At 30.5% G+C, this 17,077-nt stretch overlaps 1 protein-coding gene across 4 annotated transcripts in view; it reads left to right on the top strand.

Annotated features, from left to right (window-relative positions):
• Positions 1 to 17,077, top strand: part of LOC111422761 (doublesex- and mab-3-related transcription factor DM-W) — a 90,236-nt gene that overhangs the window by 43,733 nt on the left and 29,426 nt on the right. The window contains exons 2-5 of one of the 4 annotated variants that reach the window (XM_071197859.1): positions 7,752 to 7,892; positions 14,398 to 14,475; positions 14,674 to 14,738; positions 14,807 to 14,933. In XM_071197859.1, coding sequence (XP_071053960.1) covers positions 7,752 to 7,892; positions 14,398 to 14,475; positions 14,674 to 14,738; positions 14,807 to 14,836 — 314 coding nt within the window. In that variant the 3' untranslated portion in view covers positions 14,837 to 14,933. Of the gene's footprint in view, positions 1 to 7,751; positions 7,893 to 14,397; positions 14,476 to 14,673; positions 14,739 to 14,788; positions 14,934 to 17,077 lie in introns of those variants that run through there. The other 3 variants (XM_071197861.1, XM_071197860.1, XM_023055978.2) reach the window with 3 other exon arrangements.

The following is a 17,077-nucleotide window of genomic DNA, read 5'->3' as shown; positions in this document are numbered from 1 at the left end:
TTTTTTGAAATCACTGGAATTTGACTTTTTGGCGATAACTTAAAAACAAAAGAAGATAGAGATTTGGTCTTTACGCGATTGGATTAGTCTCGGAAAAAGAGACCGGGACATGGCACCTACTTTTTTTGTATCTCTTATAGTTTCTGAGATAGCCTATAATAACACCCAAATTTGCCCACCCTGTACATAGCTAGTTTGCATCTACTTGGTTCTCTAAACACTGTGTTTCTTGAGTTCAAATGGTCATGCTGAATGTTTTTCCAGTTATTTCCGACATTTACTTGATTTTCCAAGAAACACAAAAAAATTTCACGTCGTATTAGAGTAGGCATTTTCAAATTGAAACCAATATTATGACGATTGCAGTTTCTTTGCGGTTAGGTCTCTTTAAGTGTTGGATGCAGATTTGAAAATCTTGTACAACGATGTAGCTAAGTAAATAGTGACCATTTTGGCGTTTATGCCGTTTTGACTTGGCAGCGTCGATATATGCTGTTCAATTCTGAAGTAATTGCTTAAAAGTGTTGGCTTAAATTTCTCTTCTTCATTGGTTATAGTACAACCTGTCTCGTCTTGTAAACAGCTTGAGTGAGATTTATGAAACACATAAAAGCTGCTTTATCGAATTCAATGGATTTTTCTGTGACCTGACAAAGTATGAAGAGATTTACATACGAGATTTACACCTCGATATCTGCTAGAGTCAGTTTTTTTTTCTTTCGTAGATATCGGTGTATTCAGACTTTGTATCCACTCTTGTGGAATTTTTTTGTGAGTAAGTATCTTGTTGTAGAGAATGCGTATTTGATCAAAACAGTATATTTCCTCCATATTTAATCATTTTATTAGTGACGATATTTAACCCTGCGGTTTCCCTTTTTTTTTAATTTCCGGGTTGTTGTTTCTATTTTTTCCTTCATGAAAGACCATTTAGCCGCGATTTCTCCCAGTGTTTTTTCTCATTCCTTGGGGGATATTGTAATTGCTAGTATGTCCTCGTTAATTAATTTCTTGCGTACATCTCCATAACAGTCATTACTTATTGCATTTTCAGATATTTTCTGTGCTAACTCATTTTTTATTGTTCTTATATGTTGCGTGATAAATTAAAGTATCAATAAAATCAAAAATAAAATTTGCTCCAAAATAGTAAATAGATCTAAATAATAGACATAAGATTAGATTTGGTAGAGCCGCGATTGAGTTAAGATTGGAGTTCAGAAATTATTGATTAGATATTAAATTAAAGTTATCTTTAAATTTGGGACTTGAAATGTTTTGGATGTAGAAATGTTACGTGGGAAGTATTACTCTAGAACCATTATTACTGGTATAAACAATTCTTTGACAATCCTAATGTTGTAAACTAGGATTTATGTAAAAGTAGTAATGTTGCACTTAAGATATTCGACATTCTTGCTACAAAAGAAAAACACTAAAAAAAAACATAATTTTTTTATCTTACATTGTATATTTATAGAAATATATTTTGAAAGAAAGTATAACTTAATTATAAATTATTATTATATTAATGTAATCATTTTACTTCATTTCATATCAAAACATTTAAGTTAATAAATAAACATTTCTAACCTTATCATTTAAAATTTTTAATGAATATAAATTTAAATTAATTATTATTATAACAAAAGGTTATGGAATCATCAAGTTTAAGTGTGGCGATAAATTTTTAGGGAGAAATAATTACAATTATTATCCAGTTTTTATTTTCATTTATTCAACGAAAACCTTTGTAATGATAATCACATATTTAATAATCTAGGTTTCATTCTAATTATGGGGAAGGAATAATCTTGCAAAAAAACGCCACGCCACGAGAATTTAAAATACCTTGAATTAAGGACAAGTTATTTAAAGTGAAAGGTAAATAAAACTAGAATCAACTAATCACCCGATTTAAATTAACTGTTTTAATTTCTTTTTACTTAAACAAAATTGCTATGTTTAATGATTATTCTGATTTAAAATCCGCTTTTAAAGTCAGGGTGAATGTCTTAGAAATGAAATTTGTACACATACCGAATGGGATAATATATCACACGCAATATGACCACCAAATAACCGCAATTTTCAATTATTTATCATCCCCATTAAGTCTGATAGTAAAATATACATTTTGCAAGTTTGAGAAAACAAAAACAAACAGTTTTCGAACGGAGGAAGTTCAGTTACGAGTTCAAAGATACTCGATTCTATTTAAGTGTAACAGTTGTACAACGCCCACAGTTGCAAGAAAGTAAATAACCGTCTGTTGGGTTCGAATTCCTGACCGGAATACAGGCGGGGTAAACTGAGCAAACAACCTTCTTATAAAGTGAGCGTGTCAATGTCAAGGTCGTCGACATTATTTGAAACGTTTCCGTACAAAATACCGTTCGAAGACGCCGGCTGAATGGATTTACGTCAAATGGGATGATGAAAATTTATGATTTGTCTTTGAAAGATATCTAAAGAAAATTGTATTTATTATATCTTATCAAGTCAATTATTAATCAATTATTTTCAATTAGCATTAATTTGAATAACCACGAGCATTAATTAACAACTTTCAATGTAAACCAATATATTATTAATTATTTACATTTTCAATACAACGTTATAATGTATGAAAATTTATTTGATTTATAATCAATAAGGTATTAATTTCTTCGTGTTTTTATTGCAAGAACTATAACTACAATTTTTGATATATCAAAGTTATTACCATAATTGTATCAAAGTTGTCTGACTCACCGCTATGTATGTATGTAACTTCACGTGGGGGTGAATTCCTTCACAGCACTTATGCCCCAGCGCGCAGCGGGCCCTTTGTACGTCCCCATAATTTTCAGTTCATTCAAGGGTTAGAAAACCAGCCGAAGGTTTTAATGAATGTTAATATACAAACACAAGGGTATGTTCTTTATATCCGAAATGTAGGGCCATGGTACACCAAAAGTGGATTCCCTAAAGTACGTGAGGTTGGAACAGTCACAAACAATATGACTTACCGTCTCGTCTTCCATTTCACACTCTCTACAGAGGGATGTATTCACCAACTTCATGTAGAACATGTGCTTAGGTAACCTGCAGTGTCTGGTCAGGAAGTTGATGAGGAACCTCAAGTCACTTTTTGATTTTCCCAGGAACTGAGTAGATCTCTTCCGGTTAAGGTAGAGCAGAGTTTTCTTTGCAAAGACACTTACTGCAGTCTCATCCCATCTATCGTAAATAGCTCGATGGGAGATGGAGTCGATCAGCTTTGAGGCGCTTTAATGCCCGTTTTGCCAACCTATTCGCATGATCGTGTCCCTTATTTCCGATAAGTGATCACCCAGATTGCATAGGTCTTGCACTAACGATGATGTAGTTCGATGCCTACTAATAGCTAGCATAGCCTGTTTACTATCAGTGCAGATTACAACGTGTCTGCCAACTGGAGTCGATGATTACATTGGCTGACTCACAACTACAACGTAAAATTATTTTCGTTTATACAGGGTGATGCATTTAGGCGTGACGGAAAGTATGAAAAATTTTGTAAATGCAACACCCTATATAAATTAAAATAATTTTACGTTATAAAAAGTGGTGAGTCAAACAACTTTTGTATGAAACATTTCTTTTTTCTCTAACGATTTAGTATTTAGGATATTAATGACTCATTCTGTATATCGTTCGTGAATTCAAGTTTGTAAAAACCGTCATTTATAGCTATTATTTCCACAACCAAGAACTCATTATCCCCATGTCAACTTCAGGCAGGGGAAACCGTGCTGTAGTTCCCAATAAGCGGCTCAAATCTTTTTATGCACTTAAAAGTAACTGATACTTTCTTCAATGATTTCGCGCCTTTTGTTTTATGTTTCTAACACGAGCGAAAGTTACAATCATAGACACGCATTTCAGGTGAAAGACCGAAGACGGTCCAAAAACTTAATTGAAATAAATTTTTATTTTAAATAAGTTAAGAACTGTGGATATGAGTCAATACAGTTTAAAATCTGTAACTCTATAGCGTAAAGGTTTCAAGTTGGATATATATCACACTTATAACACTTTCAATCCAAGGGCATGAAGAAACTCGTTCGAGACCGCGTCCCCCTGTCGGTCGCCGTTTCACCGATAATAGTGACTTAATCCCGAGTTTCCGTCTATCGGTCGCCACCGGCAGATTAAAATTTTATATATACATAGATTAAAATTAATAAATAGATACTGCAATATTTCGAAATTGTACTTTATTATTATAGTTGAGGTGTATTAGTGTTATTGGTACAGAGAATATACAAAATTACTGAAAGAGATCAAAGCTAGGCTCGTGTAACTTACTTTATTGGACGATATCTTCGTTATCTTTGGCGATAGTGAAATATTAAATACAGTGTGTTAATTAATGATCGTACCCGACGTCATCATTGCAAGTATGCAACCAATATCACAGTACTGGTATTGCAATACGCGATTTGCGTATTCAGATATATTCAGTGTGATATTGGTTGCATACTTGCAATGATGATGTTGGGTACGATAATTAATTAACACAGTGTACACCACTAGAAAACCTAATGTTTCCTTCATCTAAAATCGGTATCCTCATTGATAACAATAGCGACGAAAAATAATAAAGTGGTTTTGTCCGAATACACATTGTAAAAGTTTATTTTTCTTTTTAACTATGTTAGCGTCATCTATTACCCCTTATTGTTATTTATTAACCTTACAGATTCCTGTAAAGTCGAATATATTTGCCAGGGGTGGGGTAATCCGCTCTTGGGTAATGTTCACGCTTGCTCTTCCTTCTTTGTAATCAAGTCATAGTCCTGGATATACGTATTTAATTGAGTTTTCAAGGTCGTACTCATCTGCGTGGGTTGGGATAGTTTAGAAGTTTCGCTTTGTAATTTAGGGGAGACTCTGCCAGATCTGTATCTTTCGCCCTAATTTTTGGAGAAACCTGGTTGAAGGGTTTCCTCGTATCGGATGTTTCCAGATTTTTCGGGGCGCGTGGCGTTCTTTGATGGAGATAATTGTTATCGGAAGGTAAATATGGTTTAATTTTTATTTTTGGGAGGCTCAATTTTGGGGAAGAATGGTTTTCAAGTGCATTTTCTTTAGAGGCTCATTCACTCACTCGCTCATTCATACATTCATTCATCATTCATTTTCATCTACTTTTTTGCTTATTGCCAAATTTTTATTACCGAAGTTTTGGTTAAGAACTGGAGTTTTTTTGCTTATTTACGTTTTGCGGAGCATTTCCTGTTCATGCCGCAGACAAATGGTTATTTCAGGTAGATAGCTTTTTCCTAGTCAGATACTGGCTGCCTAGGCAAACCGTAGTTACAGATTTATCATTAAATGTCTAGGCAAATAATATTGGACAACACAAATAGCATCTGTCTAAGCTTGTTTTAGGCAAATACCATTTTATCCATACAACAATGCAATATAGAGTAGGTACCTGTTCTCTAAAATTCAATAAAATAAAGTACTAAAGTCACTAATGAGTGTCAAACGAGTAAAATTATTTGCGTATCATTTTCAAAAAATGCATAACAGTTTCATATACTTTTATTAAGTTTAATAAAGATACAAATAAACGATTTATTTATTGAGCTCTTAAATATTAAATACAAAAATTTACTTGTTTTGACAATTGTTGCTGGACTGGCATCTACTATTGCACATCATCTTATTTTTGAAACAAGTACACCTTTTTGTACTGTACTGAAATTGCGAAGGTTGGCATTGGCATTTTGACATCCCTTGCCCAGAAAACAGTGACTGTGAAGTGCAGGCCTCTTAAAGAAATAAAGCATTGGGTTGGGTTGGGTTAGTTTAAAGAGCTATTTGCCAGAAAATATTTTAGTCATATGCTATTTGCCTAGGAAAGTAGAATTTAGACTGAAATAAATGGAATAAAACTAATAAACCTATAAAGCTTTGGAAAAAGCTATTTACCTGAAACAACCATTTTCCTGCGATATTTACACTGTTTGCATTTTCGAGGACTGGCGAATTATCGAGACTCGTGTGCTGCTGTCGTTTCTGGTTATTCTGTGGTGTAACATTTAGTCAGTAGCGGAATTATTTATGAGTAGAACATTAAAGTTGCTCATAGTTTCAAACATCAGTATCACGTTTGATGACTTCTTAGTCAATTTCTTCTCTTGTCTCTGTTGGATACAGTGTTTCTTGTTCAAATTTTATATTGCAGGATCTGATTAAATCGTGATGATCGCTTGTATAAATATGTTAACTTATAAGACCTTTTATATCTCATCAATTTTATTCCAACCTTTGTAAATAAGCTAACACATGATTGGCAAATACCATGGCAACATTGGCAAAGGAAGAAATTTCCAAGATCAATTTCGTAGGTAATCAGTAGAAAATTAAGCACTTCGAAGAGAGTGAAGTCATAGTTCAGGTCTGCAATAACTCAACTGAATTCAGGAACTGAATGCACTGTGCATTTAAGTGTCCATCCAGATAAGATGAATACAACAGAAGAAGAACAAATTCATAAAAACTATCTAAAAAGAGATCCCAATTATACTAAAAGTGCTGAAAACATAATATGTATAACCCCATATTTATAAATTCTCGTCATAATTTGAACACTACAAGTACAAATTTCATAAACGATTTAAATATTTTTATAATAAATTATAAGTTTGTTTTTATCTTTTATATTTCTTTATGGATGTTTAATTAAATGTATGTAGATTGAGATGATGAATACTAAATGTACTTGAAACCGGTGTTGAGCATATAAAAAGTTGTACCATGATTTAATTCAAAGTAATTTATATTTTCGCATACAAAAAGTTGTGGACCAAAAACTTAGAAGTTATTTTATAATAAAGATTAAAATAATAAATGTTGTAGTATATTTGATTTAACAATGAAGAGTATTCTAGAAGTATGCAAAACTTTAATTAAATAGGATTTTAATTCGACTGAAATGGTAAGAATAAAAAGAGTTAAACACGCAATTGTTCGTGAAACGAATACTGAAAAGCTGTTCTAAACTAGGACAAGAGTTGGAAATGGCAATCAGAGGAACCTAAACCAATGATGTTTAAACGGTACCGTTGAACGGGAGGAGTCCGAGAACTGTACGGCCTCCGCTATTGGCCCGACGGACCGGCTAGAAACTGGTGGCGAAGAAGAATTATCTAATATATCATGTGAAACTACGTAGTGCATGCAAAGTCGAGCCCGGCCTCCGTTCCGGGGGGTCCCCCCGATTGTCTACAAAGAGGCAGTACCATGGCACGGTTTCGACCTCTTTTACGCTCCTTCCTCCACTTCTACTACCGCCAATAGCACCGTCAATTCTATGTTTGTATGTGTGTTGAGAAATAAGTAGGAAAGAAAGGAAACAATATACGAAAGAAACAGGTAAACGTGACGTGTGAGAAGGATAACTGAAAGATAAATTTCAAGCCGATCACGCACTCCTCGTTCGCTTCTTATGTTAAACCTTATTTGAATAATTGCCCGTGGAAGGATAATCGATAAAAAAGTTGGCGGTGGTTAATTATCGGACACGTCTCCTCGTTTCGTATTCAAGAATGAAGATCGATTTTCTACTTGAATTTTTAATGTTTCATTTAGACTTATTCAAATACCATTGTTTCGAAAACTTGGTTCGATATATTTAAATTAATACTGTTTTAATATTGCTTTGATGCTAATTTCTAATACAATGAATATATTTTTTTCTTGTTTCTTTGTTTTAGATATTGGCCAAAAAGATTTAATTCAAGAAAGCTTACAACTATTAGAAAAGTTCCGATATTCGTGGGAAATGATGCCATTGATTTATGCGATAGTCAAAGACACTCCAGATCTCGAAGAAGCGTCAAAACGTATAGATGAAGGTGAGATTATTAATTTTTATATATTTTAGTTTAGCATAAAATACAGAGTGTTTCAAAGGAAATTGGGAATAAGGATTTATGTTAAAAATGAAAAATAAGATTTTCTTCATTCTCAAGATAAATGTCATTAAAATTAAAAAACAAATTATTCTATTATTTAGTCTTCATTAGATATTTAAAATTTTCATGTTTCAAGTTTCATGATTTCAAGCTGCAATGTTTTCTTAAAATCGAGTAGTCTTTTCATTAACTAGTATATGTGTGTCATGAGTACTTAAAGTAGTACTTGAAGAAATAATTTTTGAATGAGTATAGAGAGAGTATATTTTTCGTATATCTTATAATCATTCAAAATCGTAATTGCTTCGAAGAAAAAAGTCTTTTATCGGGGAAAACTATTCCGCTTCTGAAAGCAAAACGGGGCAAATAATCCAACGATACTTAATACCTTTGTACACAAGTGAAACAGTCTGTCCACGATAAATGTTATTGGGTTATACCATGTTTCCTTTCTACGGAAAACAGTATCATACACTTTATTTCAAAATTGTTACTTAGTCACTTTCTGAAATAAACGTTTAAATTAGATTTTCTTTAGAGATTAATGAAAGAGTTCGCATTTTGTTAAATAACTCTTATCCACTTTATTGTAAATGGCGCTCTTTCATTACATTAACGGGATTTAGTAACCGCGGTAGGTTGAAATGTGGAGACACGCAATTATAAAAACTAGAGACCATCGCCAAAGAAAATACGATCACAAATTGTAGTGTTGGGTTAATGCACAACTAAATAAGGTTTCGTACTAACATTAAATGAAAATAGACCAAAACAGTAGAGTGACTTAAAACTGAAATAGTAATCGTGTTTTCGTAAATAAGGGTAATAATTCTCAAAAAGTCTTTTTATACATTAACTGTTTAACTAGTTTCGGCTACTGTAACCATTATGGTCAAGATAAAAAGATGTTACAAGAAATCAATGTTGGTACATTTTTCATAAACATGGCTTCCGAATCCTCAAACAATTTAATTGACGGAATAACCTAGATGTTTGATTTTTTTTTTTGAGATTTGAAAGATCCAAGAAAATCTAAAATTTTCTTTTTGGATCAATGATCCTGCAAAAGTATTAAATTTGCCAATGATTAACACATCTAGCTGGTGGCAAGAAATTAAAATATCGTTGTAAGATATTTTCATGTTCAAACTTGCTGACTATTGTGACAAGAGATCATTATAGGTATTATATTAGTTAACCATTATTAGATTAAATTAATTATATCCCTATCAAAGTAATGAAATTTAATTTCAAATGCTCAGAAATAATTATTTTGTTTCCTCATAAACTATTAAACTTAATACACAGGAAAAAATATAGAGTAAAAATCAACTCTAAAACATGGTTCAGATCGGTTCAATTTATTTAGAGTTATTTTTTTGCACTATATAGTGTAAGTGAATAGATTAAAAATTTACACTAAATAGTGAGAAGATGGTGTTTATTAAATAGTGTAAAATCGTTACTCTATAACAGTGTATTATATGTAATCTAACTAGATGTTGTCGTGACTCTAATTAGATACATTTCTAATCTAATCAGTGTAAATTATTAAAAATTCGCTCTAATTTTACTCTATTACTTGACAAAATATCACTAAATAGTGTGTATCTTCCACTTATTAGTGTTAATTTTTAATAGGAAGTGGAGTATTTTTAGAGTGTGGGAAGTTAGCCCCCCATTTTTTGATTTTTAAATTTTTTATTGTTGTTCTAGATTGTTCTACAGTTGTTCTACATTGTTCCAAAGCGGCAAATTGAAAAAATAAAAACTCCACGAGAAAACCGAAAAAACAGGTTTTTTGACTAGCCCCCCATTTTTGGAAAAGTGAAATTTTCTTTGTTGTTCTGGGTTGTTCTAGTTATTGTTCTAGAAAATCAAAATTGTGGGATACAGCATTACGAAGTTATAACTAAAAATAGGTTTGGCCGCCGAAATGTCTGGTTGATTGCTGTGACCATAGCTTTTCTATTATTAATTCCATATTACAAATATATACTTATTATAGCTAACGCAATCTGGAACAGCTATTATTTTCACTAGATCAACTCTCTAAAGGGCACTTTACTCTTTGAAAATTAAAGTTTTTCGAAGTTTCAGTCAGTAATTCTTGTGTCAGCGGTTTTATATTACACAATAAGAATTAAAAAACACAGAACAATCTAACATAACTCAAACTATGCCGATTCAAATTGTTCTAGATGTGTTTTGCGTTCAACAGGAACATTAATTTTGCAAAATCACATATTTGTTGTTGCTCTAAATTGTTCTTGTTGTTCTAGGTACTTAAAATGTTTATTTAATCACTGCGGTTTTAGTTCTTTTAAAGATTCATATTAAAAATTACTACTTACAACAATTAAAACAATTCAGAACAGCTGTCATTTTCACTAGAAAAACCTTAAATTTTATTAGTTGTTGTGATATCGGATAGGTTTTGTTGAATCAGTGAACCCAACCTTTAATATAATAATAGTTTTAAAAAATTAAAAAAATATGGAATAATCTGACCATCTAATTTTCTAAAAATCACCTTTCTATTTAAACTTATAATAATAAAACATAAGATGCGATTTAAAGTGTATTTTATTTTGTAAAACTAAGTAATAAATTAATAAATAAACTAAACTAACAAAACAATAACTATTCTTTCACAAAAGCTGTACAAAAACTTATTCTAAAGTAAAGTATAACTAAATAAATTAAATCATCTAAATAGACTAATATCACGGAACTCATTTACACACATATATGCACATTTGTGCATTTATTTCTGTTGCTTCTTCAACTTGTATGGATTTTTTTCTTAAATCATTAAATAATAACCAATTGTTGGGTACAAATGCCGTGTAGTATCCTACATCACTCAAAGAGTGAGTACCTTCGTAGCTGATGATACTTGCTAGGATATAGCTGAGGATATAGACTTTGTTCTGGAGTTGTAAATTGCGGGGGTAATCGAGTACGGGAAGTTAGCTCCCTATTTTTTGATTTTTAAATTTTTCATTGTTGTTCTAGATTGTTCTAGAGTTGTTCTACATTGCTCCAAAGCGGCAAATAGCAATAATAAAAACTCTGCGAGAAAAACCAAAAAAACAGGCTTTTTACTAACCCACCATTTTTGGAAAAATGATTTTCTTTGTCGTTCTAGTTATTGTTCTAGAAAATCAAAATTATGGGATTCGGCATTACGAAGTTATAACTAAAAATAGGTTGGGCTATTCATTTAGAAATCATGTTGAGAATGTTTGCACAGATTGCTTTAGTTTCCTAAAATTATTTTTAAAAACCGGTTCTAGTAAAGCAACATATAAAAAAGAGCTGAACTATTAACAGGAATAAATTATTTTGGAAGCCAGAATATTGCTGGCGTGATAATAGTGAATGCTATGTCAAATATTACGTTTCTTTGCACACAACTATTTAAAGAAGAATTTAGTTATTGTAGGACTAAAAACTGCAATAATGGTTTAAACGTTACTTTCCATAAAAACATAATTTTACCAATCGACATTGACATCGTAACAATATTTGGCTATGCATAGCTAAAGCAAGTAATAGAAAACTACATGCAAACCCTAAGCAACAATTGCAAAAAAATGTGGTCTGTTTATAGAAACAACGAATGGAGAGAACAATAAAACAAAATTGAGTGATTACTCACGCAATTTGTAACTCCACAACAAATTCTATATCCCCGCAGGTATCATCAGTTACGAAGGTACTCAAACTTTGAATGATGTAGGACACTACCTGGCATTTGTGCCCAACAATGCCAATTGGAAATTATTTAATGACTTACGAAAAAAATCCGTACAAGTTGAAAAAGCTACTAAAATAAATGCTTAAATGTGCATATATGTTTATAAATGAGCAAAGTGATGTAACCGTATTATTCCATGATATTAGTTTATTTACATAATTTAGTTTATTTAGTTATAGTTTACCTTAGAATAAATTATTGTACTAATATGGTAATACTGATCGAATAGTTATTGTTTTATTTGTTAGTTTAGTTTATTTATTAATTTATTACTTAGTTTATACAAAATAAATACACTTTAAACGCATCTTTTGTTTTACTATTATAAGTTTAAAGAGAAAGGTGAAACTTGTGATTTTTAGATAATTATGATGGTCAGATTATTCTATATTTTTTTAGTTTTTTAAAACTATTATTATATGAAACTTTAAAAGAACTAAAACCGCAGTGATTAAATAAACATTTTAAGTACCTAGAACAACAAGAACAATTTAGAGCAACAAAAAATATGTGATTTTGCAAAATTAATGTTCGTGATGAACGCAAAACACATCTAGAACAATTTGAATCGGCAAAGTTTGAGTTATGTTAGATTGTTCTGTGTTTTTTAATTCTTATTGTGTAATATAAAACCGCTGACACAAGAATTACTGACTGAAACTTCGAAAAACTTTAATTTTCAAAGAGTAAAGTGCCCTTTAGAGAGTTGATCTAGTGAAAATAATAGCTGTTCCAGATTGCGTTAGCTATAATAAGTATATATTTGTAATATGGAATTGATAATAGAAAAGCTATGGTCACAGCAATCAACCAGACGTTTCGGCGGCCAAACCTATTTTTAGTTATAACTTCGTAATGCTGTTCCCACAATTTTGATTTTCTAGAACAATAACTAGAACAACTAGAACAACCCAGAACAACAAAGAAAATTTCACTTTTCCAAAAATGGGGGGCTAGTCAAAAACCTGTTTTTTCGGTTTTCTCGTGGAGTTTTTATTTTTTCAATTTGCCGCTATGGAACAATGTAGAACAACTCTAGAACAATCTAGAACAACAATAAAAAATTTAAAAATCAAAAATGGGGGGCTAACTTCCCGCACACGTATTTTTAGGGAAGTTTTACGTTTGTAATAAAAATCAAAATTATAAAATATTTGTTTTTATTTTTACTTGTAATAAGTTGTTATAACTTAAATTTAAAAAAATTAAATTCTGTTTATAGACATATATAACATATATAATACTTAATTCATTTTAAAGTTTCCACCGAGTCACTATCAAAACTGCATCTAATGAGTCTTCTATAAGTTTCCTATATGTATAGTTGCACCAAGTTGCACATACTTACCAATCTTCACAAGGAACTTGTATGTAAAATCTTCCGGAAGTTCCACTAATTTCACATCATGAATATTTTATTTTAGTAAACATAATTAAAATAAAAATAATCGTTCTTTCTTTCTATATCGCGAAATCAGGTCTCGAGACGTTATCGAGTTCCGACTCGTTTAGTAGATGACCGTTAAATTTTAGCTGTATCATACCACATGTTGATCACGTGGTACCGACGAGTAATCCCGAGCAAAATAGTGCGGTGTCTACGAAGTACCCGAAGGAAAAGTACACGTCTAGTGTAAAATTTAATGTTTTATATATTACATAACTTCACTAACATAAGTAAAAAAGAACTCTCCTTTAGAGAACTATAAAAACAACTCTATTAAGTGAATAATATACGAACTCTATATTAATATTAAATATAGTGTACATTAGAGTTATTTTTACCATGTGATATTACAATTTTTACTCTAATTCTTTTTACCAACTACTCTAAAATTTTTACACGACACGATTTTTTCCTGTGTAAGAAAGCTAAATAGTTTCTTCCCTTAATTCTATTAAAAACTCTAATGATGAATTTATCAAAAGTGATTATAGCATAAATCCTTAAAACAATTAATAAATTTATTATACATAAAACATGTGTAATTAAAACATAAACAAGTTTATTAACCATTTTTACCCATCGTTAACAATTACCAATCTAATATATGTATACTATATTTAACCCAATTCTGAATTTATGTTCATTTAATTATGTATACAAACGGTATAGTTTATTATATAAGCCAGACGGCTAGCAACAGGCTTGTTTACAGTTCACATTTTAATTTGATTCAATTAACTCTGGACAGAGCTAATGGTAGACGAGTTATAAAGTGATTTGATTCAATAGCGTTAAATAATTAAACGTTCTAATCGTATCTAATCAAAGAGTTATTCACAATCAAATCATTGTTTGAGAAAACAAAATTAAATCATCCATCATGAATAAGATGAAAAGAATACGATCATAAGGATTAAAGATGTAATAAATCCACGTCAATGACATATTTTAATTTTGCATTATATCAAAAATTAAGAACGATAGAAAAATGTTATTTTTTCATTTTTGTACAATATCTTTTATATTAAAATTACTTTTTTTAACAAATTGTTGAAACACTCTGTATATGTAGTACTTTAAACATATGTATATTATTTAGATTTACTTTATTTATTATAACTAGGGATATAAAATTATGTTAATTGTTTTATTGTAATTCTTTAATAATATTGTATAATTACTGTATTAATTAATATATTATTGTAATGTATTAAACGTTTTTAAAATTACCATAGGGCAAAGGGCAGTGAAGGAATACTCAATAATCAACAACCTCAACATGTACGACGGTGGAGAGCTACGTTATCCTACTCGTCAGTATGGATGATTAAAGATTTAAAAATATTTCAATACAATAAAAAAGTATCCATAAGAATCAACTTTAAATATTTTTTAATAACTTTTACACTAAAAATAACAATTTTTCATCTTTCTCTTTATTTCTTCGATAAATAATAATTTTTTTAGTAGTAATGCATGTTTTTTTCTGCATTTTGTTTCCAACAACATAGATAAGAGGGCGCAAGAACGACGATCTTCCGGGACCTTCAAACCAATCGGCGGCGTTAATCTTCAGGTGAAACGCAACTTACACGTTAAATAAGGATATCATCATTTACCGTATAGTTAAAATTAGATTTTTAGCGTTTAATGATTCAAACCTGGCTTTATTAATACAAAAAGAATGATCCGGCCTTAACGAAGAGTATTATTACAATAAATTTAATGTAGAAAACTAACGTTCAAGTGTAAAATATAATTATTAAGACTACATATTAAGCCAATTTTTTATGAATCAGTATTTTTTAACGAAGAAGCCTCAATTATTTTGCTTATAAGTATTACATATTCTTTGCGGCATTATTACATTAATTTATCTGCGCACCTATTATCAACAAAAACGTATAATAAAGGTAAGGAAGGTTTTTGAAGAAAAGATTTCTTTCGTTTTCTTAGAAGAAAAGAAAATATTTATTCACAATTGAGGAAACTTAATATTACTAAACGATTTCAATGGGATTTAGTACGTCACAGCTTTCTCAACTTATGTTTCTATTTAAAAATGAAAATCGATTTGATGAACTAAAATGTAGTAGAACGCATAAAACTTAATTGAGTCATAATTTTAATAATGATAACACTATTTTATTACAGTGCTACAAATTGTGTGTTTGATTAATTGCATGAGTTTTAGTTTGTGGTCAAAGTCAAGGATAACTAAATTGCAGTAATGCGTACCTATTTATACTTAAATTATTGTTATCAATTATAGGAAAATTAAGCAAAACAGAAAATTTTCTAAATCTCCACTTAAAACTTTTCAAGTTTAGATTCACGATTTACATGTGAAAGTGGATAATGAATCTATTTAAGTTTTATGAGGCAATTCCTTTTTCAGCTAACACAGGCTTAAATAAATTTAAACAAAACCCATTAAAAGGAAAACCATGAACACTACAACTAAATTTAACTAGACAATTACGATAACGGCTAAAGAAATAAATTCTTAAAAGCGATTGCTTTAAAATTTTCAAGCTAATACAATGTAAAGAGAATAGAAAGAACCTTGTTGAGAGATATATTTATTGCACTCAAATTCGAAATTAAAACATGATTAAGTAATTTCTGTCAGTAATTTCATGTAATCATACATTAAACTACCGGTTAATCACATAATTGTTTAAAGGATTGATGTAAAAATTATTGTAATTTGTTCGATAACAAGTTATTTCATCTGTTAAGTGCAAAGTATTTTGAAAATAAATGTAAATTTATGCGCTATCTTTGTTGCTTTCTCGACCCCTCTTTGTTTGGGTCATAATCATGATTTTTTTAAATGTCATCAACGATAAAAACAAATAAGTATGTGTTTAGCATCAGGATCTCATCAGCTCTAAATATGCAAATCATATGACTGTTGTTGATGTCATTCGATAGAAGGTGATGAAGATGGTGCATATTAAAAAATCAAATTAGGACGACGTCAACCACGTGGCGTTTAACTTGTTATAAAATTGAGATATAACTATGAAAACGTTTTGAATAATCAAAAAATAAAGGCTAACTAAAAATACAATAAATTAACTTTGTACTTAGTAATTCTTAATATCTGTTAGTTAGTCGAGAAATATGTTGACCTCATTGTTCAGTGCAAAAATGTACAGCAATATGTTATATGTTATTTTAAGACGACTTCCTGAGCACAAAAGTGGGTTCTCCTATTTACCTACAAAATGTAAAAAGAAACAGAATATAAACTAGTACATAATTACGGTGAATACTACACGTAGTAGAATTGTGCTGTATCTCTTTTTTTATTTAAACAATACCAACATACGATATAATTTTCTATATTTTTTTAAAAAAAGTTATACGATATAAGTTTTTATACAGCCTTTTTCATAAACAAGGTCGTCTTGTGCTGTGGTCATGGTACAACGTACTCCATCATTGTAGAAAGTGTAGTGCTTGGTAGAAAAGAAATCCTGCTTTTTCATGCAAACAACTTCAAAAGATTTTTTCTTACTCGCACACTTAATTACAGTAATTCAAACATCGCGAATAAAACTGTTTTTTTGTCTTTTATCTTGAAATCTTTTAGATTTCACTACTGTTAAAATCTTTATAGGAAAATATGAAGATTGGGATTGGAAAAAATTTGAATTAATAATAAAGTATTTTAGTTGTGCCATGTTCATCGCAGTACATACTAAGGTATGGTGTGTCCAATCAAACTTTAAAACGTCTGGTAGTTATGGATACACGTTGGATCATAACTTGCAACCTAATAACTGAAATGGGAAACATATATAACATAACCCCTCAACTCCCTTATCCAAATAACTCAACTTTGACACTTTATCAGTAGTTAATTATCGCTTATATCGTGCCAAAAGGATTCAGAACTGATTTAGA

The sequence above is a fragment of the Onthophagus taurus genome, chromosome 7 (genome assembly GCF_036711975.1).
Source record: "Onthophagus taurus isolate NC chromosome 7, IU_Otau_3.0, whole genome shotgun sequence".
Taxonomy (NCBI): Eukaryota; Metazoa; Arthropoda; class Insecta; order Coleoptera; family Scarabaeidae; genus Onthophagus; species Onthophagus taurus.
This window is presented reverse-complemented; position numbering and strand designations above follow the sequence as displayed.